This window comes from Dromaius novaehollandiae, chromosome 1 (assembly GCF_036370855.1).
Source record: "Dromaius novaehollandiae isolate bDroNov1 chromosome 1, bDroNov1.hap1, whole genome shotgun sequence".
NCBI lineage: Eukaryota > Metazoa > Chordata > Aves > Casuariiformes > Dromaiidae > Dromaius > Dromaius novaehollandiae.
Window position 1 is genome coordinate 194,615,617 of NC_088098.1, and position 27,332 is coordinate 194,642,948.

Below are 27,332 nucleotides of genomic sequence, written 5' to 3' on the forward strand. Positions count from 1 at the left end.
CTGAATCTAATACATGTGCTGACTGGCCAGCTGCCTCTCAAAAGGGAGAGTGTACAAAGGTTGAGTTTTGCCTACCTTTCTCCCAGTAGGTTAAAAAACCTTTGAGGAAGTTAATCATCTTCAAACTTCTACCCATCTCTCAAATTTGGCTAAAATTGGCCAAAATATTCAAAGGTTTCAAAGTTTTGAGACTGACAGACTGTGTAACTACTGCAGGCCTATTTCTTTATGGAAACTGAAATAAAAAAACATATAGGGAAAACTCAACTCTATAGCTTCAGGAAAACTAAAATACAAGGATAGGAGTACATTTATACTTTGTTTCTTGTTCTGTCGATCTTACCTAAGAAGAGAGCATGTAGCAACAGAGGGAGGTGAAGGGCCCAATCTTCTCTCACACTGTGATCCACTACCATCTCAGTCATGAAAATGACAGCAATATTGCACCTGGTAATCAAATCACAGTATCAGTTGAAACCTCTTGGAGATGGGAAAACAGTGACATGACAGCTATTTTGGAAGAAATAAACCATCTTCCACATTTTCAAAAATGTACCTTTCTTCTCAATATGTCAAAGTAACTTAGTTACAGTATTAAGCAGGTAAGAACCTGTTACTGAAAACAACACTACTAATGTAATAAAAAATTATGTAAAGGAGGAGTTTCAGAATATGCATAGCCTAGTTAGAAGAAAAGACTAAGGGGAAAAAAGTGCTATGAACAACAATGACAGAGGTTTGGGAAAGACAAATCTCCCTTTTCTGTTTTAGTTTTGTTGCTTCAGTCTGATTCCTATCATAAAGTGATGCCCTACAGTGTAAACAGGCTTTAAGGAGTCTGGTAGAATTGCAAGTCTTCACTGCACATATTTTGATTTTAACGCTGCAGTATGGGAAGGCAGAAGAAATGGAAGATACAATTTTCAGTAGTTCTCAGTGGTAGGACAGTTAGATTGGCGTTGGCCAATTCTATTAGGAGGAGGAGAGATTTCACTGGCTGAAATTTCAGCATGAGAAACTGCTCACCTGTGAAGGGGTCCACGGGGTGTGATAGTTTCTGGGAGGTAGTCCACAAGTGGTGCCCAGCATCCTCCATTGTAAGGCATGGGGAGGGGATGAGGCTGCTTGGTTTCAACGATATTCAATAGCCAGCTTGTATAAGGAGAAACAGGATCATCTGCATGGAAAAGTATTAAAAACAGAGTGCATAAAAAACAAGTCTGGTTAATCATTTTGAAGTAATAATAAAATCGAATTTACGCTAATGCACGGGTTCAGCTGTTTGGGATGTAATAAGATGACATTAGGTTTGCAGACTCCTGTATTCAATAATAAGCGATGCATTTTTAATCCCTCTTTCACATTGCTAGAAATGAAACACTGATTCCAGGCAGATAGCACTGAATTGCAGCTGAATCCCTGCTGTCGTTTGAGTAGCTTTGGATCCAGATCACAAAGCCCCAAGCAACAGATTTTCTCTTCAAAAATGAGAGGGAAGTTCAGCCAACGAAGCTGCTGTAGCAAGCCATCTGCTGCAAGGAGCCATATACCAGTGACACATTCTTGCAACTCCCCACCATGGCCCTGCTGAGCGATACTGCAAAGCCGGAAATTAAATGTCCTGAATCAGGAAGGAGACATAAGGAATGTGAAAAACATCTTCAGTGTGGTAAATCTCTTTCAACAGGGATGATGTATCTATTGAATTTCTCAAATATGTATTTAATTTTGCTTCAGTCTGACAGCTGCTGTATGTTAATAAGCAATAGATTTTTTTTCTTCCACCTGCTTATCTGCAATGATGTTGGCAAAGTAAATTATTTCCAGCACTTTCTGTCTTCTGTCAGCTGCAGAGCTTTGTTCATCTTCACTGCATTTCGTACTATCTCACTCTTATTTTCCCACTGGTCAGTTTTTATTTCTCAGTCCTGGTAGTCTGGGATATACTACCACAGAAAGCACCCCTTTCAAGCCTGTTCTTGACACATATCCAAACATTGTCCTTCTTGAATCTTCAGTGAGAACGTTATTTTGGGGGGGCGGGGGGGGTGGTTTTTTTTTTTTTTTTACACTTTCACATTTTAGGTAGGTTTGAAACTCTCAGCATTATCCTCAGCAATTTTTTTTTACAGCCTATATCTTGTGCTTGTGGACTTTGATACAGGAAAAGAACACTGTTTTGATGCCTGCTAAAGCATTAGTAAAGCATCAGTGCCAGCATTTTTTAATACACATCACTTTTTGGTTTTGATAAAATGCCTTCAGCTTTCCAGATCTTCAGGAGCCCTTCAATGAAGCAGCAGCTCCTCGAAATCTTCCTAAAAGCCAACTTCATTTTCCCCATTCTTCAGTGTTACTCTTCCAAGGCACACTTTAGTTTTTTGTTTCTGATTTTGACCTCTATTTATTTCTCTGATCTTTGGAGGATGATATATTACGTAAAGCTAAAGCAGAGTAAACTGAACTCTTAATCTAGCAAAGTATAGCGATTTCATAAATTTGTCTTTTGAGGATTAAGCAGATAATATTTGTCAAATGCTTTTCACATAAAAAGCACTGCACAGTTATTATTTATTGCTACTGATTTAAGTGTTTCATATAAAACTGCTTCATGAAGTCCACACTGAGACCGAGCTCCTCACTCATGTTCTCATGAGTTTGTGTATGTACTGAGAAAAAAAATAAAGAATTACTCTTTCTTTTTAGAGTTCTATATAAAGTCAGTAACTAAGCAAAATGTATTTTATTTTACATTTACGCATTTGTGTATTTGCAGAAGGAACTTCTCTGAGAAGCAAACCTTGCATAAATATTCACAGAGCTATACAGCTTGCAGAAAAAGCATCTGGACAGTGGCTTGAGGAGACATTCCAAAAGACCAATAGAAAACTTCAGCATTTTTAAACTTCTTATTACCCATAGCCCTTGTCAAAACCAGCTGCTTGTGAAGAACATTTTGATAACATAAACATTGTTCTGCTTTGAAAGACAGTTCATGCAGATCAAATCAGCACTGGTGCTCCAATTAACATCTGCGGAAGAATTTTTAGTAGCTGCAGCATTAGAAAGCCACATGAAAAACACGACAGCTGTAGCAAAAGAGATTCAGTTTAATATGTTGCAGACTTTTTTGAATATTTAAAGACTATGGTATGTAGACATACAATATCCTGGAAATATTGTACTTCATAATTATGAAAAACAGTTATTGATATTGTTAAAACTATCATATTGTATTATACTTGATAGAGTTACCATCTTTTGCAGAAAAGTATATCCAAAAAATTATTTGGACAAAACAAGATATGAAACCTTTGCTGTTTATCTCAACATACTGTCAAAAACTGGCGTCCTTAGCACCATAAGACATTATGGCCTTTACATTATTTGGCTTGGCTTTATTAAGTTAGGGACAAAGTCTGTAAAAAAGTCTTGCCTTTTTTACATTTGGTTAGGGTCTAAATGAAATCTGTAGATTGGCTTCTTTATAGTTCATTAAAAAAATGAATTCAAAGCATTCAACTACTAAAACTTACACTAATTCAACAGCTAACTGAAATATCTTGGTTTTCTTTGGAATCTCTGCTCAACACCAAGTGTCAGTTTATAGTCTGTTCAGCAGATGCACATAAAGAACAAGCATGCTCAGGAAACCTATTTCACTCTTCCTTCTAACAGTTTTGCATGGTGCAGCCAGAACTTGGCTGCAGATGGCAGAGAAAAGCTAAAGAGGAGATACAGCCTCATTTTTTGAATCTCCTCAATCTCTTCCTCATGTTCATATAACGGCACTAGCTTTGGAGAGAAACATTGGTGAAGTGCACAATTCAAAGTGCTCGCTGTAAAGCTTTTGGAAGTCTTTTGCCCTGCCACGTGAGAATGGTTCTCTGTGTTGCTGTTTGGAGGTTTCTATGCTGCCTTCTTCTGTGAAATTCTCTGGCCTTTAAATAGGTTTGACTGAGCCCATGTCTAAACAAAGGGAATCAATTAATTTTAAATGAGGTACAACGGTAAAATAGAGACAACCCCTGTAAGGAGTTACATCTGTTTATACAGAACTTCAAACAGAAATCCTCCACAAGTCATAAGAACATTTTCTTCTCCCACCAAAATACCAGAAATTTCATCAAACTGAATGTTAGAACTTACTTTTGTCATCATCATAAGATCCTCCAGAGCTATTACTGTACCTTGATTCTAGTCGAGTATGTACTCTGATTACATTACTGAACCTTCAAATACAAGAAAAATCTTCATTAAAAACACAGACTGATATGAAACATCTGGAATATATGCTTATTCCACAAAGAAAGCATCTTTATTTACGCTGTATCAAAATGTGATTTCTTTATGCGTATGCTTTTATATGAGGCACAGACAGCAACATGAATATACTGTTTGTTTCATAAAAAATATTCTTGCGACCAACTTCTGACAAGTTCTAATAGTGTGCTGTTGTGTCACAAGCTTTTAAAATTCAACAAGGGGAAAATTCTCATGCAGCAAATGTACACTTTTCTTGAACCAAGAAACTGTGGTAAGAATGGACTGAAATATAAACTGCTGACTACTAGTATTTTATCATAGCTCCATGTTCCTTGGCAAAATTCTGGCAACTTGCTAAAACAATAACTGAACGAACAGCCTGAAGTCAAGCCCATGAAGTCATCAAAGCAGTAAAAGCAGCAGCAGATGACTGTCCCATAGGAAAACCTGCCAGTAGAGATCTAGCAGAGGAACTAAGGCACATGAGAACCAAATCAAAGTTTCTACAACTGTCCTCGAATCTGCCATACACCCGCAAATGACCTAACTTTTGCTGGTGAGCTCTTTTTGCTCCCACCACTTTCTTCTGCTGTCAGTGCAACCAGGCCTGCACTGGAAATGAGAGGAACCCTGCTGGATGCTCACACTCCAGTGATGGTGTCACCCTTTCTGCAAAGCTAGGAAACTCATTACAAATAATCATGTTAAAGTAACAGTATGAAACAAAGCCAGGTTTAAGGTTCTCTGTGCAACACGCAAGTTGCTACTAATAGGCACGCATTTTAATGCAGGTTATTTAATTATACATTCACATACTACGCTGTTTCCAAAGCAGACCTGTCTCATTAGAACACAATAAATTCATAAGGAGGTGACATAAAGGCATCATGAGCCATCTTAATTCTGCTATTTTCTGTCTTTCAAGCACCAGATTCCCTTAATATATTGTAATATATTCCCTTAATATATGTGTATAAACTGACAATTACTGGTATATTTATTTAGTATACCTAAAAAGATAAGAAAGATGAAAGAAGAATAAAATTAAGGAAAAAAGTATGGAGTATCTAAAGACAAATTCTAACCTGTATGAAACAGGTTATTCAGGTGTATTCAACCTGTATGAATATAGGTCAAAGAAATGACTTGAGAGCAGGGCAGACTTTTTAACCAATAATACTTTGTAAAAGCACTCTGTAGCATATACAGTGATATTACAAACATGACTGTCACTATGTAAAGAGGCCATGCAATGATACCATATTATAGAATCTATTTGTCAAAAAATTAAATATTACAATAAAAGTTAATGCAATATTATCTATAAATCTATGCTACAATCCAGTAATACTGAACTTGCACAAAAATTTTCCAGACCACTCAGAGCTACTTAAAAGCTTTTCAACCTTTTATTTTACATGATATTCCCTTTTTGATATATCATTCCAAAAATGCCTACATTTATGAGACTAGCTGGTTAATCACCTATCACTTTCTGTAATCATTATTTAATATATCCTGGCCCAGAAAATTAATATTAACAGTCATTCTAAAATCGACACATTGGTTTTGAAGTACAGAAGCACTTACAGCTTCTGCTGTCTTTGATAATGTAAATGCCAGTAATGAATTCTGATGAATTATTTTACATTTTTTCTAAGGAGTCTCTCGCTAGGAATCAGGAATACCAACACCAGAATATGGTAACCTTCCTTTCATTTTTATCATATAGTCTCTGGCAGATTTGAATGCCAAAAAGCTTCTTTGTGTCACATGTAAAACTTATGTAAGATAAGAAACCCTGAAAGCACGGTTTGATTTAAAGTATACCAGGAGATGAATTTTGCTCAATTTATCTGCAACAAAACTAAAAAAAAAATTTGAAAGTTAAAACTATATAGCCATAAACATTTATGTAAAAAACAGTAAGAAAGCGGTCTAGAGTAAAAATGGTTTATTTTCTGTTTAAGTATATTTCGATTATCATATTGAGTCACATGCTTTTCACTTTCAGATTTTGAAACCATGCTTAGCACTAAGACGTGAGTACCACTTTTCACATACTCTTAAAATATGAGACTAGACTGACAAAATGCTACTCTTACATTTGTAATACTTAAAAGCCAAGTGATTCAAAAGTTTCTGAAGTACAGAAAAGTTTGCTTACATAACTGTTTCTGCTCCTCTAATTCCTGAACCTGTGGAAGGTGATCAGGACTATTAAAGTGCTACTAATGACTACACTTACTAATTTATTTGATCAGAATTCACTCAGAGTTCTCCTACAAGAAGAAGAGGGTTTCAGTGAGAGAAATAGATATGTATCTCTCTGTGCTGGGGATCTGATGGCCCCTTAGCTTTTCATTTACTTATTTATAATCTGGCTGTAGGTACCATATGTAGTAAAAGATACAGTGACTGTAAAGTAAGATCTGTAAACAAAATATTTTATATAGCTTTCCTCTTTCAGACACTTCATCAAAAAATACAAATCTGTAAGATAAATTTTGCTCTCTGGTCATGGACTAAAAAGCTGTGGTCAAACCTGATTTTTAATAAAGATTTTAATATTCATTATTTGGTATACGCTCTCACTTTTCTTTCTCCTTTTTAGGTAATTCCTACAAAAAATCATTTACTTTGCACAATGCATTCAGGGGAGGTTTCCCAGATATTCCCTGCAGTGTATTAATAAACAACAGCTTAGAACCAGAATCACGCAAATGGCTTTTTTTACTTTCACCTATGCACATTTTAAAACCGTCCTATTGGGACAGAAACAATGCTAAGGATCTGTATCATCAGAATTCCTCCCCACTCACTGCAGTTTGGATAACAAATACTGCTCAAGATCTCACCCTTAGTCTAGGAAAATGCATATATTTTGGAGAAAAAAAAATTACAAACCTTTCATCAGTCTCTTTCACCATTCTGTTCTCCTCTGCATCAGGAAAACTATCCTGGCCAGCTACAACAGTGTTACTGCTAGAGGTGGTTCCTGCAGATGAGACGGAGTGAGCACATGCATTATATGCAGCACACAGTATTTGCAAAGCAATAAAAGCCCATAACTTTATTTTCTTTAGTGGACGCAATCAAAGTGATCATCAATCATATAAGTGATTATACCACACTTGTGCATATGAATAATCATTGTCACCTCTATAAAACGAGACCTGCTTGTGCAGCTGAATGTTCTGCCGGTTACACGCTTTGAGGGGCAGATTAACCTAACGATGCTCTCCCCTTCCTTGGACTAAGCTCAGTCTCGGTGGCCTAACCTACTGTTTGTCAAGGATTTGGCAAAACATTCACAGGGCTGAATTTGATGTTGGTGTCTGTTACTTATCTTTGACTGCCTCAGCTTGAAAATAGCACTAGGCCTTTGAAAACAGAACAGCCACATAGCTGAGGCTTTCGGCTTTCAGCAAGCCCTGCTCCTTGTGTGTCACTGCTGGGATCACAGCATCAGTGACGACTGCCTGTTCTCAGAAACTAGTGATGGAAGAACTACCTCGTATGAGGCCTGAACAGCACCATATATTAGCAATGTCCTATTAAAATGGTAGTGAGAATTGAACACATTTTTTACAAAACCTACACAACACCAGGCATCTAAGACTGATGTGAAACAAGCCCTTGAAACTTGAACTTTATATGTACAGGTGCAAAAGTAACTAAAAGAGATTGTTTTTTCAAAGAGATGAATACCGGCAAGAATAGGAGACCCTAACTGAAAAAGTACATTTAGGTCATACCAGAAGCTGCAGCTGAGGCTTTATTACTGGCAGCAAAACGGTAAAATGGAGGATTATCACAGTGCTGGACTATCGGGTTCACTGGGTCGGTTTGCTGCAGTTCAAAAAGAAGCTCTTCCATTGTCTGAATAGTGTTGTTGCGACATAGATATATTGCAACCTTTTTGATCTAAAGAAGAAAACAACAGTTATTCATCTCTGTCCAAAGTGAATTTCCAAAGAAATCAATACATGTTACACTGCAGTACTGCAAAGATCCAGAAAGCAAGTGTTGCTCCTGGACAGACACCCCAGCAACACAACTGAATCAATCTTGTTCATACAGAAATACAACGGTTCTTTTTGATTTAAAGATCCTTTCCCCAACAGAGCAAATCTGTGATCTAATTGCCCCAAAGTTTTTGCTTATTATCCTCAAATCAGCTGCTTAGATGTGTAATTATATAACATCCACACATACTAAAACCAACTAATTTTATACATAGCATTTAAGGATATCAGAATTAACTCTGAATCACACTCGGGGATTTTATGATTTGAATACGTGACTTCCACTGAAGATGAATCTTGCTATCTTGCATAGAGCAAACTTCTTATCTAGAAAGCTCAATCTACCCAAAACATCATGCTTATATTTCCAGATATGGTTATATTTCCAGATATGTGAAAGGTAGATAACTGCACCCACAAATAATAGGTCAAGCTCTCAGCAGTTATTTATATCTGTAGTCAAAGTAATAGCACATGGAAAAAGGCAAAGCAATTATGCATACAGACTTCATGCATACTGATTTCAAAATGTCTGAGAGAAAGTGTTATTTATAGAAATTTTGGGAAAAAACCTTGTGGAATACAACAAGACCTCAAACCCTACCATAGCCACACAAGAATGAATACTGACACAAGAATGAATACTGTTGAGATATTCAGATCAAATTAAACTAAATTATGGAGGAAAAAACCTGATGGCTATTGAATGCAAAGACAGTATCTCTTGCTGAAAAATTTTTTGATTCACTAACTGCTGGAGCTGGGAGACTGTATGGAGAAGCATCTCTCTGTGTTTGCCTTCTTGTGCAGGTGCTTCTGGTGGAGCTAATAAATTGCACTGAGCTGTCTTTCGCCCTCACCAAAACATGCTGTTCTTACAGTCTTTAATACTTCCATTAAGATAACTTGTTGACTGCTTCCCTCCCCCTCTCCCCCTGCCCTGGCCTTTTTGCTTTTAAAGTTAGGAAAATGCACACATTCAAAGTCTCTTTTACTCTACTGCACTAACAATTTCCCAGGGACTTTCCAGATACAACTCTTCTTTTCAGAGGTTCATTTCTAGTCGGTCTCACAATGCCACTTCCAACTGCTTTCACCCCAGGAGGGTCACAGTCCCTACAGTGAAAGCCTATTCTGAGGGTGTTTCTGAACTGTAAATATTCTAAGAAATCTCTCAGTACACATGTGAAAGAAAGGACAGCTGAGCAACTTACACCAGGGCACTTGAAAAGAGCACTTAAAGAAAATGTAAGTATAAAAGACCAACCAATAAATTTAACCACTTGAAAAAAATAAAGCAGCCCATCAGTCAAGACATGCTGTTGGCTTGGGCCCACACAGGCAGAACAGATGGCTGAAAGCATGAAGCAGCTGGTGACTGCCTGGGGCCGCGATGGCTCTAAAAAAAGATGGGAAAGGACGAGCTGGCAATCTTGCAACTGCATGGTCTTTTGAGCTCAGGTGAGCTGGAAAAGTGCTGATAACTTGTTTGAATTATCTTTATTTGCTATTTTGTATATGTTATCTACATGATAATTGAAGACACATGTTTAAGGTATCAGCAGTCTGGTATACTTAACAGAGTTGGGTAAGCTTTCTTATCTGGAAACTCCAGAGCATTATCAAAACACTGAACATACACATGTGATAAGACCAGTGTTTTTTTGTACTCTAGACAAAGAAAACAATTAAAGTGTGACTCAAGCACAGTCAGGTTATAAATTATTACAGAAGCTTTTTCAGATTTTGCAAAATCTGAGAATCTCACTTTTCACTTAGTATTTCAGAACACAGACTAATTACGTTGAAGGAAATGCAGGAACCCAGTCAGCTGCAGTCACTGATGAAGACATGATTGCCTTCAGCAGCCATCAGAAGCCTGGGAGAGAGAGCAGAAAAGTCCCACAGGCAAATGGGATGCTCCAAACTTCTCTGGAGTAAGAGGCCTGGAAAGGACAGGACTAGAGATGCTGGTGAGGAATGGAAGTAGTGGCAGGAGGCCTTGAGGCGAGATGGTTTGGGAAGAAATTGAAGGAAGAAGAAGAAGTGTTACGAGGAGTAAGGGGGCTGAAGTAGGCTGCTCAGAGCTCTGGCATGGCAGGAGTTTTGAAAAAGGATGAGTTGGAAGATCAAGGTTGGCAAGTGTCTGGAAAAAAGCAATTGGGGACTGTGGTATGTGAGAGGCTCTCAGGCAAGAAAGGATGGGGTTATTGGGCATTTCTAATCAGGCTACACATTTGGTGGTGGGAACATATACTAAGCACAACACTTGTTCTTTCGCTTACAAACTGCCTCTGTTCCTTTTGTAGGCTGTCAGAAATACAACAGCTCTCATCTTGTCTCTTCTCCCTCTGATTTCGACGTGCTCTCTGCCAACAATGTCAGCTCATCCTGATGATCCCTTTGGGCCTGATCCCAAGTCTGTCAGAGAGCGCAGAATCATTCAGGCTGGAAGGGACCCAGGAGGTCTCCAGCCCAACCTCCTGCTCAAAGCAGGGCCACCACTGAATTCAGAGCCTCTGTCACACTTCACAACTGATGGACAGATCTTCATTACCCTCAAGATATTTGGCATGAGATCCTTTGTATTCTTACATAAACTCTGAGCTTGTTCTTATGGCAATTCCACTTTTAAATCTTTCCTCTTTTGATTAGCTAAGCACCACTAACTTCCTTGCATATACACGGTCTAATCTAATACAGAAAATGTTAAAAATAATAGGAAACCAACAGGATGTCTATGATACAATAACAACATCTTGTGATTTTTTTAAATGATTTTTCCATAGTTCCTTTGTCTATTATGCCAAGCAGTCATCATAAACACTTTAAGGCAAAATGATGTTTGAGCAGCTGTAAACAAAGCATGTTTATGAGGCTTTTTAGATAAGTTTATTCACATTAATGTTCATTTCTAATTTTTTTCCTGGAAATCAATAGAAAGAGACTAATAATACAGCATCTTGTAATTGTGCTGGAAAATTTACTAAATTTAGATTCTGTTCCTCCCAGCAACGGAGCAGTAAGGCACGTGGGAATGGGATTATCTTGCCTTTCTCAGACAGCTCTGATTTTATTTTAACTTGAATAATAACAATATCCTGCGCAGTCTGACTTGCCCATTGCAGGAACAGTTATATAACGCATCATAGCCATGTTGAGGCAGAAGTTGATATGGTAAGGAGCTTATGGAGGTGCTTACTTCTCTTAAGATGTCCCACAGAAAGCCCCAGACTGCTAGAGGAGGAGAGAAGGTTGCACTTTTTAAAAGTTATATGTTTTGCTGAAGGAACACCTAAATCTTTACAACTGACAAACATTAATAAAATGATGGCATGATATGTCCCATTCATCAAATAACTTCCACTGTTTTAAGGACTTTCAAAATTGAACTAATAGTTGTGTAAACTAATTACCTACTGAGAAAAATTATAGACATTTAATATTTTCACTTCTCTTCATCTTTTCATTCAAGTTTTTTAAAGTCTAAACAGCCACTCTATCTTTTCAATAAACTTCTATATCTATAAAATTGCTTATTTTTATGCAAATCTCACATGCAAAAATGTTTCTAATTTTTTTTTTTACCATTGATTCAGTCAGTCTATGGGCAGGCCTTGCTACTGCTTTACTGGTTACTTACACAGACAAACAAAGCTGCTCTTTGCATGAGCGGAGCACATCTCTTGCTTGAAATGAGTTGTGCTCTCCAGTGGTAGAGACTGAGATTCTCACCCCCCATTTACTTTCTTGACTTTCAGTTTCTTGGCTCATTTATTCCCTCTAGTTGATCTACTTTCATACAGTGTGCTAGGGAATATGTAGGTACTTTTTATTTTTGAAACAGAAATTCATTTTCTTTAGGTGATACCTATTTTTTTCATTGAAACCCATGCTACCAAAAATAAATAAAATGCAGTGCAGACACTTACATAAGGTAAAAGGATGGTATCACTGCTAACACCACACAAACTAATGAGAAACTGCAGTGTTATCCTAAGATTGTTGCTCCATTTCTCGTTGTTGGCCAAAGCATTCCAGACATTTTCCATTTCTGGTCCGGGAATTTCATCTCCATACTGCAAAGGATCATAAGCATACATTTTATGAAATGTATACCGAAGATAAATATATAGACCTTTAAACTGAAGGCATACTCTTCTAGACCACTATTTTGTGCAAAACCCACAGCAAAATGCTGTAGTAAGTGACAAAGCAAAATTTGAAAAAGCACTTTGACAGACTTTGAAGGATAAATTCTATTTAAAAGTATTATGGTTCAGATCCACAAGAAAACTTATATCACAAAAGAAAATGTTCAGGCATGTAAGTCCAAAAGGTGATGCTAAAATCCAACAATATGTTGGATTTCTTCTCTACAGATATTCAAACAACTGATGTTTTGCTTCTGCATATCTGCGGCTAAGTGCCTCAGTCTTCACAGGGCTGAGCAACTCGGCACCCCTCTCCTGCCTAAATCCTAACAGAGTGAAGAATTAGTCTCTTGCTTCCCTGTTGGAAAGCAGCAACTTTTGCTCTCTTTTGTAAGGCCTGGTTGTAGGAATACCTTCTTTTTGTCCAACCATTTAATGGTCAGTGCATTCACCCAGGGCCTGGGAGTCCAGAATTCAGCTCGTTCTGTTTGCTATGTAAAAGCTATGGCTCCCACTTTGAGAAGGCTGTTCTAACCATTCTGCTAGGAGAGTACTGGCAGTCTCCAGTTCATGCTGTTCTAAAGAAAATGATTTCTACTGTCAAATAACTTTCTCCCCCTGCTCACTTCCAGGTACCAGGCGCTTGATCACACATACAGACCAAAAGTTAGTTCAATCAATAGGGCTTGAAGAGAGCATAGTTGATCACTCTGGAGAAAAAAAAAAAAAAACAAACCCAAACTATGTGTGGTTTTGGAAGCAACTGGCTCCAAGGACTGCTGCTGACAGGCAGCAAAGATGAGATGGCAGCATGTCTGGTTTCACTCTATACAATCCTCCAACACTACCTTAGCGACTCCATACCTTCACTACTCATGACCTGTCTCACAACCCTGGCTATGCAACAAGAATCTCCCATCTCATGCTGAAAAAAACATTCTGGTGGGCTGCAGCATAAATCCCAGGTTACTTCAGATGTGCTCATATGAAAAATGGCACACAAAATAATAATTCTGTTTTAGCTACAGGGCCACAACATTAAGCAAAGAAGAGATCTGGAGCCAGCTGCAATGTATCATGGATGCAGACGTTCTGCTCTAGAGGGGATTAACCCAGAGCAGGATAGGAGATGTGAGCCACTGTTTCATATGACACAGAGACTAGGGATTACTTCCTGGAGTTTATGTTTTTAGCAGTTTAGACATAGCCACTGTATCTGGCAAAAACACTAATCTAATAGCCTACAACTCAACAAAAAGAGGGAAATGCTGGATTCCAGTATCTTCTCCATCAAATGCTTAGGTATTTTATATGAAAATGTCATTGGAAAAACATGAATTCACAATCCTTCAACAGGACCTGCGATGTGAGATAGGGGGAGGATATAAGAAAGGGAAGGCCCTTTCAAAAGAGAATGCTCTAACTAGTACCTCAGAAATTTATACTCATTTTGGCTTTGTCTTGCTCTCTGGCTTAATGAATATTTAAGTATATATACAAGGCTATAACACTATATACTATACAAGGGTAGAACACTGTTTTCTTTGATCATGTTTTGAAAAAGAAGAATAGCACTGTTGTTAAAAGAAAAGGTGAAGGTGAAGGAAATTCTTTAAAAACAGGGTTGTGTCTGATTACCACAGACTGTTCCAGTGCCAAATTTCTGTATCGGAGGAAAGAAACCTAAGTGCATTTTGCTTATGAAACATAATGGTTTGAAATTTACAGAAGTTTTTTACTTTTTTTGTTTGTTTGTTTACCTTGGCTGTCATGTACATGAGATTATTAAGAACCAGTGATGTGGCCTCAGGAGAGCCCCAGCCATTGCCTTTTAATCCACTTGTGACTGCCATTTCCCCATCCTTGTCTTTCATTTCATCTTCTGGAGTGGTAGGGCTTGAACCAGGGAGGAGCAGTCTGTTGTCTACAAGTTCAATATTATGAAGCCATGGTAGCAGATAGGTAAGCATGATCTGCCTTCCATTTGGATGGGTTGTTGGGAAACGCTGGCTTACCTCTAAAATAGTAAAAGTTAAAAAGGCAAAGTGTTAGTGTATAAAGGGAAGCTTAAATATATTTCTGACATTTCTGTTAGACCACCTGATGGTTTTTATCTTACAAACAAAAGGTGTACAAAAGCATATATTAAGTTTCATGAAAAGGAACATTAAATTAATGTTCAGTATTAGCAAACAATTGGTCACGTCTTCTGTCTAAAATAATGTATTTTGGGCTTAGAATAGAAAGTCGCCCCTTTTTACCATGGCGTATCATATATTAAGTGAAATAGATGCAGGAAAGAGGATAATACAGTTACTGACAGTTCTTCTAAAATTTCAAGAGCTTTTGGAGAATTATGGAAAACACACAAAAGTGTTCTGCAAAATTACAAGTGTCCCATCAACCTCCACATTTTTAAGCTGTAGTTTAAATCCTAAGGCATTTATTATACTGATTTTAAAAAACACCTTGCAGGTATTAGGAGTTTTATTCCCCATAGCGGGGGACTATAAAATTTATACGTGGCTGCTACTCCAGGAGCGCTGCATACAGCACTTTATAGAGTTTGTAGAATAGAACTGGCACTGGAAAGGAGAGGGATTTGGGAAATCTGGGATAAGAAACACAGCAACAGGCTTTCTGCCAAGGTGAACCATGTTAGCTTTCTTTGCCAGAATTATTCTTCTGTAAAATCAGTACACTTAACATTTCCTTTCTTTCCTCACTGTCTGGTTTTCAAAAATCTTCAGGACATAGACTGTTCTTATCTTTCTTTATGATGCTAGATGTACAGAAAAGGGCTCTGATGTGGTCGGTGTATCAGAGTACTATTAAATGATGTAGGCACTACAGCAACATGAATAGATGATAACAGTGATAATGACCAACATTTGCTCTTTTAAGATAAATGAACCATCAGAATTTTCCTACACCAGTTATTTCTAACCCATGGTATCTTGGGCACTCAGAAGTGGATAATGTATCATTCCTTTACTCTTGCTCCAGCCCCTACAGACTGAGTAAAAACAACCCTGGAATAACACAAAGGGTTTTTAAAAGCCAGTAAAAATTCCCACGATTACAGACATTGCATTCTGTTCTTTAAAAACTAGAGCAATACATTAGCTGGATTAAAACAGACAGGTCTCAAAAAGTAATTGTTCCCAGGAATGATCTCAGAGCAGGCAGATTTTGAATGGCGCTCCCACAGGTCTGATTCTGGGCCCTATGATATTTAACACTTTTCTCAGTAACCATGACAAAAAGCATTTTTGATAAAATTTTAAAATGATAGAAATGACTTGCAGCTGTGGCAAATAACAAAAGGTCCAGATCACCGATTCAGAGTCATTTGAATGATTGGTAAGATGGGAGACATGCAAACACACAAACAAGCTTGCCAAATATAAAGTCATGTTCATAGAATGAGGAAGTCTACCCTCACAAGTATCAACTATATAAATATATGGATGAAAAGAATCACTGTGCTTAACATGAGAATCCACTACAGTACAGTTTACCAATGTCACTTTAACCTATTTGGGGCCTCCGCAATCTTGAAGTTATCCTGAGATGACACAAGTGGCATGGAATCACTGCTCAAATTTTTAAATAACTATTCTATACTTTGTATACATATCTCTAGGAAATACATAATGCATTTGTAAATCTGATTTGAACTTGAATCAGAATAAAATCAAGTCAAGTTACACTTACAAACAGAATTGCAACTCACAAAAATGGAAATTTCTTAGCAGTCTACATTTGTGAAAAAATATAAAATAGATAATAAGTCAAATAGATACAGATACCTGAAAAAAGTGGAAGGGTAAGTTCAGGATACATCCTTGCTAGTTCATATGAAAGAAGGGCAAGTGAGACACTATAAAGAGGTGGCAATGGACCATGTGTACCATACAAGATACTGCCTGGTCTTTGCTCTGCTACCTTTTTTGAATAAACAAAAAGCTTTGATTCAAGGATCTATGAAAGAGAAGAAAAACATGTAATAAGATAATAAAAATTCATTAATTCAGAAAATGTCAGCATTTCAACTTTTGGTATCAGAGAATGATCTATATGCTTCTATGTAAACTCTTCAAATTTAAAACACCGTAACTAATCTTTTTCCATTTTTTAATAAATATTCTCATAAGTATTCATAGCCAAAACTAATTATTCATTTTAAAAACACAACTAAAAAGTAAATAAACAGTATTTTATCAGAAGTCCACAGAAAAAACGAAGATAGGAGGGCACATGCATTTAGTTGTTTTTTAAAAAAGGAGCTGATACATACCTGCATAAGTTGCATGGAAATTTCATAAATCTCTCTGTTGGTGTCAGATGCCTTGAACAGCACTAAGTTTAAAAGTGTCACTATATCAAAAGGATAGTTCCTAGAAGAATAAACAGTACATTTTTGTGAATGTTAGTGAGGAATGCAGATTACATTCACTCTGATTTACTGTGTAATATGGCCTAAAGAGAATGTCATCTTTCTTTTCTCTGTTCTACCACCAGAACATGGGAAAGGGAGCTCTTACAAATACATGCTGCTTGATTAAAGGGCCATCTGGTGAATGGGAAGAAAGAAGGGATTATTTATAATTACCTTAAACCAATTCTTAGGAATGCACTGAGTAGCCCACAGTGAGAAATCCAATACCTGTGTCTATATCTGCTAATTCACTTTAATTTATAACATGAAATGTTTACAGAATAGGCCAGCACCCATGAGAGAAGATGGGTAGCAAGAGAGAATTTCCAGGGATAAAGTACTTCTCAAACCGAGCTGTAGCTTAAAATGGTCTCTTCGGAGGAAAACCATTATCTTCAACATGTATGTTCCCAGATCTTAGACAGCTCTATCAAAAATGTCTTTAAAGTGTAAACTCGAAGGCTGCTTAAGAATGTACCCTACCCTATAAAGTCACAGTTTATTGTAGGGGTAGATCTATTAAAGTATTAATTTGATGAGATTATTGCTAGAAAAGCAATTCCTTGTCACATCACTTAGATTTTCACTCAACAAGCTTCTACTTCTTTTACATGATGATTTGTATACGCATATGCTTGAATTGTGAGCCCTCAATTTCCCACCCTAGATTTGACCTACTGTGCTCCTGCATGGATACAGAATGCCTATTTGGAAACTGTAGTGTTAAAAATATGGCCAACACATGCATGCTATGGAACATTTTTGGTAATTCCAAGTAGTAGCTGCAACCCCTACTGCTCTACATCTGCCTCTTTGTCCCTCTACTGAGTTTAAAAGATTCAACCCCCTTCTCCAAAAATCCCAGACAGTTAGGGGGATCCTCTTGAAACTGCAGATTCCACCAAGTAGCTCCCTAAAATATATGGATAAAACAAACCAAAAGAAAATTTAAAGACTGGGTTAAAAAAGATTTAATTAAAACATAAATTATAGTATACATGGATTCAAAACTGAAAAAACTTGCCTACAGAAAAGAATTTAGTAAAATAGCTGAGAAGAAAAACTAACTACAAAAAAGTGCTTTTGTTGCAGGTCCCTTCCTATGAACGAAAAATTATTTGAAGAGATCTGGTCAATATTTATGAGTTTGTGTATCTACTTTGGGAGTATTAAAGCCTCTCTCAGGCTTCTAAGTAAATGATCTTTTTTCAAGAAACTGAACATACAGCAGTTTCTCTGTAGTTAAACAAGTTCTTTCATTTTTCTCAGAGATACAAATCAAGATCTTGATACATAACATTATGCATGCAGTGTTGGTAATTAAGCCCTGTCTTAAATAGTAAGGTGGAGAATTTACACTTCTGCCTTCAGATAAAAGTTTTAATTAACCGAGATATCTTTTACTCTTCCCATCTACCTCAAATTGCTCATGGCATAGGCCAAATTGTTGTCAGCATGTTGTATATGATCCCAACGAGTTTGAAATCATATAAAGCATTTGCCGATATCTCTTGCAAAAATGAAAAAAAAAACCCCCTTAGATAATACATTTTTATAGTTATTTTATTATACCAATCTACAGCTAAAAGAGTAGTGATACTCCGGAACACATTTATAGTATCACAATAGAAACACTGTATGGGAGGAACATAAACTGAAAGCCACTGAGTATTTATTCTTTGTAAAAAGAAAGACAGCAACAGTGAGATACACTGCTGCTGAGTTTACAGCTTGTTTAAGCTGTGATCTCTCTATACATATTGATAGAAGATGAAACGGGAAATGGAAAAACTGCCAGCTGGTTTCAAATATTAATTTATATCTCCAGCTTGATGGAAATCAGACTTTCCCCTCAAAGAATATCATGCAGATCATACTTTCAATGTTTACTGCATGGGAAAGATTGTTTCTTAGGACACACTGGCATAGGTAACACATTCTGAGGAAAAAAGATTAGCTGAAGATCTGTTATGCTTGACTACTCATTAAACATTAAAAAAGCAACTTAAAATAACTGAATTTTCAAACACAACATTCCATTCATATTTTTAAAATCTCAGTATAATGCGGTATATAGTTTCAGTTGTTGCTGTAAGAACAAAATAATGTTTTTACAGATAAATTCTAAAATACTTGACTTGTTTTGATTTGATATATCTTACATATTTCTCTATTACATATTTCTCTATTGAACTATACTGATTAGACATTTTGCCAAATCATGTTTTTCTCAAGAAGTCTTAAATTTTTGGGCTCATTTTAATTAAATGTAAATTATACTCCGTTTTTAGACTACTATTGAATTTCTCTACAACTTTTGTCTTGAAAAGATACAAAAAAGAAATAAGGTTTTTATGACGTCTGGACACAAAAGCAGTAATTTCTGTTTGTGTCTTCCTGTTGCTTGTGCTTGCCAGTAGCAGTGACGATGTCAGTCCACAGAAGAGGAACAGGTAACCAAATCAAATTGAAGACAGTTAGAAAAAGAGCAAAATAATTACTTTCAAACTAAGAACATTTAAAACATTTTTCTTGTTACAGAATAAATGAAAAAACATGCCTAATCTTTTGAAACTAGATTTATGAGCTATGCTGCAAATTAAAATCTTGGAGTTATTTGGTGTCTTTCTGAGAAAAATAGCATAAAAAGGCCACAGATTTCAAATACACATACAGTAAAAGCACCTTCTAACAGATATGTTACTCTGTGTCCAGAATCATGGAAATAAAGCGATATAGTCCCCAGGACTGTTTGAGAGGACATAAGGTAAGAATGTGACTAACAGTTATCTGTAACACAAGTTGAACAACCAATTTCCTTCGCATTTGAAATTGTCTAAGCAGCTGAGATGGTCATCGGCATGGCTGATCACTGGTGTTCTGGACGTGACTCTTTCAGTCATCCTGCTGCCGCTGTTAGGACTAGAAAGTGAGCACATCTGCAGAGACAGCACATGTCATCCTGCACCAACACTCACACTCAGTCCCTTTCTCCTGTGGTCCGCAAATGTGCAGGGATGACTTTTTCAGTAGATGTTCCAGGTCAACATACTGACCGGCTATGCATGTTCATCCCTAGTCCCTTCACTCACAAGTACTTTTTTCCCTTTTCCTCCTTCACACCAGACACACCACTCCAAACCAGAACAGCAACCAACAACAAGCAGGTTCACCAATGAAAACATTATTTATGAACTCAAAAATTATTTAAGTCTGTTTATACCAGAATATGGTGGGAATATACAACCTAATGATCACTTATAGTTGTTTTAGAAATAATAGATTTGATTTTGTTCCACACTGAGTAGCATATAATATAAATCTAATTATAGATTAATTAATACCTGCTTCCACACACAGTTGCAATGGCTTTGAAACATCCAGAGGCAAGTTGGTAGGATCCAGTATAACATCTATCTATAGCCCAGTTGAAGAGATTGATTTGGTCAGGATTCAATTCCAGTAAGAGGACTACAACTTCACATCCAAGTTGATGAACCTGAGGATACATATACATGTGGAAACATGATTGGTGAAATCAGAAATGTTCATTCCCTACAATTCTTAGAAATGATATAGGTAGCAAAATGTAAAATTTTGGTATTCAGAATAAGTGAAAAGAGATTTTAACTGTTTTGTTAAATGTTTATTTCCTACTTCACTTGAGTTCCATGAAGACACATTCCATTCATGCCTATCTATCATTCCTCTGACCAACACACAAGCAAGGCAGGCAAAGAAACAATATCTTTGGAGGCCTGGGGTCTGAAAACTTGAATCCAACTACATCAAATGATCTAACAGAGATATTACCTCTCTCTTCAGATCCTGTCTCACTTAATCCTGGGATCACCACTGCTACAAAACCTCTGCTGCTAAGGCTTGGACTATGTCTTTGTGATCCTACTGACACCAAACACTAATGCTTAACAAGATTCTGTCACCAAATGCAATTAAATTCTTGAAAAGACTGCAAATGATACTTAATGTTAATGGATGGATAGGATCCCTCTCACCCTGGAGATGTATACATCTGAACTAGCTGTACAGGCAATGCAGTTTAGTCGCAGACCTTAATGACAGTGATTAATCACGAATTGCAGAGATTAACTTATGGGAAACAAATTTCACCTTTCACATCCAGATTTCGCATTTCAAGGGGTGGAGTTAAAAAAAGCTACATTTTGTCCTCAGTTACTTTACGCATGACATTTATTACTGATCAATTAGGAAAGGTAATACAATATTTGATGACAATAATGAAAACATGTCAGGAAGAAGAGTATACCTTTTTCCTTTCTGTTGCTCTGGACATTTCATTCCCCTGTCCACAAGAGCTTCACTTCAACATATCACTTTTACACATCTCTATACCTCTGCCCCTACCCGCATGCCTAAATCTTGTCTAACTTCCAACAGATTCTCTCTGTAGTGATCCTCTCTTTCTTCTAATTTGTCCAATCATTTTTTTTCCTAAAAAATACAATTTCTACAGTGTGTATCTTCTGGGTGCTCCACAAGCCTTCAAGCTTTGCTGTCTGCATTTTTCTAGCAGTCACAGTGACCTGTGCTGGGATGGTGCTCACAGACAGAGCAGCAGGACAAAGTGCAAGGTGCCACAAATGGAAATATCACTGATTAATGACAAGACTAGAAATCAAAGGAGTGGATTGGTGATCTGTGGTTAAGCAGGGAAAGAGAATAAAGAGGTACTCCAACCAGCTATAAAAACAGAAATGTTACTGGGTAGTTAGAAGGTCAATAGAGAAACCCATCTTTGCAGAAATGGAAGAGAAAATTGCAAGAATAATCTATTATGTGTTTTAAAAAATCTTTCTTTCCTCTTCTAAATCATTTATCCTCTTGACTTCTTTGGATGATCAACCCACTCACTTACACTCACTCAGATTTGTTTCACCAGCATCTATGGCACTGAGCAGGATGTGATTTTACATTCTTATTCCACAGAAACTGGAAGCAGGTGGGTGGAAGTACTCAAAATAGAAATACAAATATTTTTGAGCTCATGCTGTCTTTGATCTTTCATTTAGTAGCAAATGAAAAGCCTAAATTACTGCTGCAAAAAAATCTGAGCCACAAGGTGTTTTTTTTAGCTTATTGTTTACATGAATTATTTGTCCAGAAATAATAAAAATCTTTTACTATTTAAATACTTCTTTAATTCATTACACTTCCATATTAGAACCTTGCCTAAAGCTATTGTTTCCTGCTCAAGATAGAGTGTATACAATCACAGTTCTTACAGTACAAACTCACTCTGTATAGAGTTTAAAATTGTCAGTGTTGCATTTTTGATGAGTACTTACACGTAAATCTTGACAAGCCAGAATGTTATCAAGCCATTTGTAAAGATAACCATCAGGGGAAAGACCAACATTGTCAAATACCGGTCCACAGCAGAGCACAGCTGACATGGCCTAGAAATACGAGGAACTTCAGTTACATAAAAATTAACGAGTGAAATTTTCAGAATGATTTGAGTCCATATGAACTAGGCTAAAAAGACTGATGCTTGTTTTTTATTTTTGAGGAAACTACGGTGAAAATGGTCCTAGTTGGTTTTTCTGGATTTCAAGAATTACAGTGCTATAGATGTTACCTGATTTTAAGATAATGCTGCATTTAAGCATTTTGGTATTTTAGGAATACTATAGCACAGTTTCCTCATGCTTCAAAATAAATTTTGTCATTTTACAGTCCTCATAAATGAGGCTACAAACACAATTAAACATATGTCTTAACAGTATCTCTCTGTAAAAATTAAAATTGTTTGATATCAAGTGATGATGCTTATGTAAGTATGCAGGCTATTATTTTCCCAGCTTACTTACACGGGGGAGATGCAAATGTCACTGCTACAAAAACATTTTAATATTACTGAGCATGTCCCCAGGCAAGTGTGGGAGATAATCCTGAGATGTGCATGTGATGCTAGGTTGACCCTATTTTTAATTTCAGAGCATAATATCCTCTCACTCTATCTGATAACCTGTAATGAACAGTTAAATAAATTTTAAAATGCATTCTGCTTTTCAAAATAATTAGCCTTGAAAAGTGACTGAAGAGAAAAAAATATATAACTTCAGTGGTTGATACTGTTACATCTTACGATATACACATATACAAGTGAGAGTACAAGTTTGCATCAAGTATGCCAATTCAAAGTACTGTGAAATAAAAAGAAATAAAAACCAGTGATTACTTGTATTTTTATTGGAGAATTGGTATTACTGATTTTGACAGAGAAATTTTAATACCTTTAATGCACAATACTGGTATCTTGTAATCTGATGATTTCTATCACTGTAACGGTCCAGTGGTGTGAACATAATACTGAAAGGTCCTGCCCACTGGCTGAACAAGATGAATAGGTGATGTCTCAAGCTCTGCTGAGGGAAGAGAAATCTCCTGTGGTGAACTATGTGAATAGAAACAGAAACAGTTGTGTTTTGTTAATGTTTAATAAACAATCAGGTGGCAGAGATGATAGCATACAAACTTCAAATGTCTACAATAGGGAGTTTTTCTTAAATGTTCAGGATACACTTACTCCAAAATATGTAAGCTCCTGTTTTTAAAGCTAACATGGTGAATAAGATATGTCTTACTTCTAAGGGCCTTAAATTCTTAAATAATATCTGTTTATATGAACACATACATCTGACTTCAGAAACCTCATGCAAGAAACCAATTACAAAATCAAGCTTACAGAATTACTGCCTCATGTATTCTGTTAACATTTACTTGTTTTTCTTGACCATTTAAATGCAAGCCAAAACAATATCTATGTGTTATTCTACAGTAATAGGTGGGGACAAAAAATAGATGGAACTTGTCATCAGTTTATTTATGACAAAGATGTAGTATACTTACTGAACAGCTAAATTACCCGAGCAAATGGAAAGTATCTATGAATTTTTAACAGCATGTGAGAAAAAAGAATCAGAAATGTTTTAAACAATAGTTTTAATTCCCCCTGAACAAAACATGATGGAAGCATATGAGAGAAAAGAGAGTCACTAGGAAGAACCAACACAACGAAGAAATTATCACTATCCAGTGTAGTTTGAACCTCACAGACAGTAAGAGTATTAGGCATTAATATTCTATATTACACAAGATGTATAGAAAGAACATCATGCTCTTGTCTGAACCAAACACAGGAAAAGAATTTCCTGATGAAGTAAAAAAAAATCTATCTGTGAAAGGAGTAAAGGCCAAATTAAATATTGCCTTCTCTGCGAAAGAAAATTTTCAACAAATGGGCCAATTCCTGCCTCAGTTCCTCCTGTCGGGCCAGTGAATTGATCAGCTATGGCAATCATCCTGGCCTTTGGCTGTCAAAATCTTGCAGATGCGAGATCAGTGGGAGACATTGCCTTTGCAGAGTTTTCAGGCCTCTCCTAGGTGCCAGGAACAAGTTACTACCTTGTTGGTCATCTAAAAGAAGCTACACAAGTATTGTTCATCAGGCGTTTATTAACGAGAATGGCACATTGTTACTAGTCAATCATTTTTCCCCTGGAAACTACGCTGGAAGCCAACAAACTCTAACTAGACAATACACATGAAAGTCAGTATGAGCAACGGCATGAAGATGGTAGATGCTGACAAAACAAATACTTGTTTGCTAGGAATTCAATGTTATGGGTTGGGTAGTTATTGGCATATGTTAAAGTTGGCTTGTTAGCAGAAAATACCTCTCTTTATAATTACATGCTGAATTATTTAAATGCATCAGTTATTACTGCATCCTCTCAAAACATACAGCATAGCTGTTTCAGTGTGTAATATTCATAAAACATGCAGTCCTTTGTTTTGCCATGTGTCTTGTTTAAAGTGAGAATAAATGCAAAGAGGAAAACTTGTGCAAATACTGCAAAGTGACTACTAGAGAAATTCTGTATTTTTAACGAGCATCACCCAGGAAAGGAATAAAAGAAAGAAATTCAGTATTTTGTTCATTAATAGCAGCTAAGAACTTGATACCATTTAATTCAAAGGGGAATTTTTTTACTGACTTAACTGAGAATGGCAGGGATACCATTTTATTCCTTATCTTGTTTAGTCATTATCATATATTTTTTATGTATCTTGCAAGTGAAAGCAACTGTACAACTTTGATAACATTTGCATACTGGGAACTTATATTAAAGCATTTTTCCATTCTTTGTTCCCTTCCTGTACTCTTTTGAATTCTTTCTGATTTCATGTTATAACTGCTGTTATATCCTCTGATAAACGATCTGGAGATAGCAAATGTACACACATTGAGTAAGCTCCAGACTTTCTCTTCCACTATTTACACAGAGGCCCTTAAAGCAGGCTTTTTTGTATTTTTTGTTAATGTAATTGCTTTACATTTCTGAAATGATCTTGCAATATACAAAGTATGAAATCAGATTGACCTTTGCTCTGCAAAAGACAACTGGAGTTTTGAATAAAACAGGATAAATGTTCAAAACCTCAGGCAAGTTTTTCTTTATTTTTAATATTGCACATTTTCGGCACCTACCTATATTTTTCAAGGCCTGACTATATTTATAAAGAGTCTAGCACTGAAGTCAAAGGGGAGCAAATAAGGTCTTGTGTCAAAAAAATGTGGAGCCCCAAAAGGTCACAGATAATTTCTTCACTGAGCTTGTAAAGAGAAGACTTTTGTGTATGAATATGACAAGCTTCATCAAGATTTACTGAAATTCGATCTGTCTCTTGATAGACTTTTTCACTATTGTGTCCATATATTCGCTAGACAACAATTCACAAACATTAACAAAAAGACAGAAGAAATAATAAATCACCTTTCCTACAGATATAATAAATATGATTTTATAGTATGTTGAGATAATTTAGCACCATACCTGGAACACACTGAATCAAGTTGGCAATCATTGCACTGAAATGTGCTCTCATATCCTTAAGAATTTCAACTTCCTTATCGTTTTCAGCCTCCAGAAGCATGCGAGTCAGATCAACATACTCTAAAAACAAGGCTCCAAGGGCTAACGTATCTCTTTCTAAGGCTCCATTTGTACTGGCATAAAAAGGAAATTGCACATTAAAATAGAATAACAGTGTATTTATACTACAGCTTTCTGATGAAACATAAACATCTCTATCTATTTTAGAATTCTTCAAAAAACATCCTGACATAAACTCAGTGTTGTAAATACTGAAAACTATTTCACTTAAAGATCAATACTTATAATGAGTGATAGTCCTACCTGTCACTTATAACACCAGCATCAGCAAGTAGTTCAAAAATTCGCAGTAACTGTAGTCTCAGCAGATCTCGGCGCTCTCGACGTTTCTTGTTCTTGGAATTTAAAAAAAGAAACCATTTTTATATGCATAGGTGCATACATTAAAAACTAGTAACTTCATAAATCTCATCAAAGCAGCCAGTTTTAAGAAGTCTAGTCTAAGCATTTTCTTCATAATGGAAATTGACTGCATTTGGGTATTTCACAATAATTTTGTGCTTAAACCGCAACACAGAGATATAAGTATGTTCAGATTTTTGCCTTTATAACTATTTTGAACAAACTGTTAGCAGCAACATTAGTCTTCAGTGAAAATGTGGACATGACATCTTGAAATAGTGGATGAAAATGAATTAATATTCAAGGTTTCTGTGCCAAGAATATGCTTTCTTCAGGTAGCATAGTATTCGTGTTAGCTTTACACTATCTAGCCTGGGCACTGTAAGGCATTGTGAAGTGCAGAACGGCTAGTCAGACCCCAGGTAAATTTTTCAGTGTTTAGCTGTTCTTGAACTCAGTAATGCTGCAGCTACATTATTCATACTCAAGTTAGCTCACTTGAAGACATCTTTCTAGTACAACGCTGTTGGATGCACTGATTGTAATGGCTGTACACAGTTAACATACTCTTCCTATAGAACAGTCTGCACTGTTGTTAACTGGTTCATTGTATCTCAGCATCTTCCAGAAAGCTCTCCTTCCTGTCCTCTGTTTCGCTCTTTCCTGCATCTCCACTGAACAAAAAAATGTGAGGTCAAAAAGGTGCTATTGCACTCAACAATGAAATTTGCTGTCAGAAAGGGAAAAGCTCAGAGAAAGCTCAAATTTTCCTTTAAAGGACGTAAGAAGGGCAATACTGAGTCGGATCAAAGGCTTGTCTCACCTAGTGTTCTGGCTCTGCCTATGGCCCGTAGCAGATGCTTGGGAAAAGAAAAGTGATACTTTCCCTGGTGTTCTGTCCCAGGATTGGCAGTCTGCAGCCTCCTAGCCAAAGGTTTGATTCAAATCTTTATGCCATATGATTTGTCCTATTTAGAGCCCTGGCTTGTTCCCTTTATATGTCAAAGATTCCAGGAAGCACATGCAGAGAAAAAGCAGTTTTAAGTCTGCTATGCAGTTTTATTGCAACACAGTACTTAACAAGCACAGCTGTCTCCTG

General features: G+C 36.6%; 1 protein-coding gene across 5 annotated transcripts in view; it reads right to left on the reverse strand.

Moving 5' to 3' along the window:
* FRY (FRY microtubule binding protein) overlaps positions 1-27,332 on the reverse strand; it is a 202,456-nt gene that overhangs the window by 55,125 nt on the left and 119,999 nt on the right. For all 5 annotated transcript variants that reach the window (XM_064504948.1, XM_064504947.1, XM_064504949.1 and 2 more), the window contains exons 25-38: positions 26,135-26,226; positions 25,772-25,944; positions 23,168-23,328; positions 22,217-22,327; positions 20,234-20,388; positions 16,749-16,848; positions 16,261-16,432; positions 14,209-14,465; positions 12,227-12,373; positions 8,025-8,193; positions 7,174-7,264; positions 4,150-4,232; positions 1,027-1,177; positions 344-447 (exon numbers count right to left, since the gene is read on the reverse strand). In XM_064504948.1, coding sequence (XP_064361018.1) covers positions 344-447; positions 1,027-1,177; positions 4,150-4,232; positions 7,174-7,264; positions 8,025-8,193; positions 12,227-12,373; positions 14,209-14,465; positions 16,261-16,432; positions 16,749-16,848; positions 20,234-20,388; positions 22,217-22,327; positions 23,168-23,328; positions 25,772-25,944; positions 26,135-26,226 — 1,966 coding nt within the window. The remainder of the gene's footprint in view (positions 1-343; positions 448-1,026; positions 1,178-4,149; positions 4,233-7,173; positions 7,265-8,024; positions 8,194-12,226; positions 12,374-14,208; positions 14,466-16,260; positions 16,433-16,748; positions 16,849-20,233; positions 20,389-22,216; positions 22,328-23,167; positions 23,329-25,771; positions 25,945-26,134; positions 26,227-27,332) is intronic.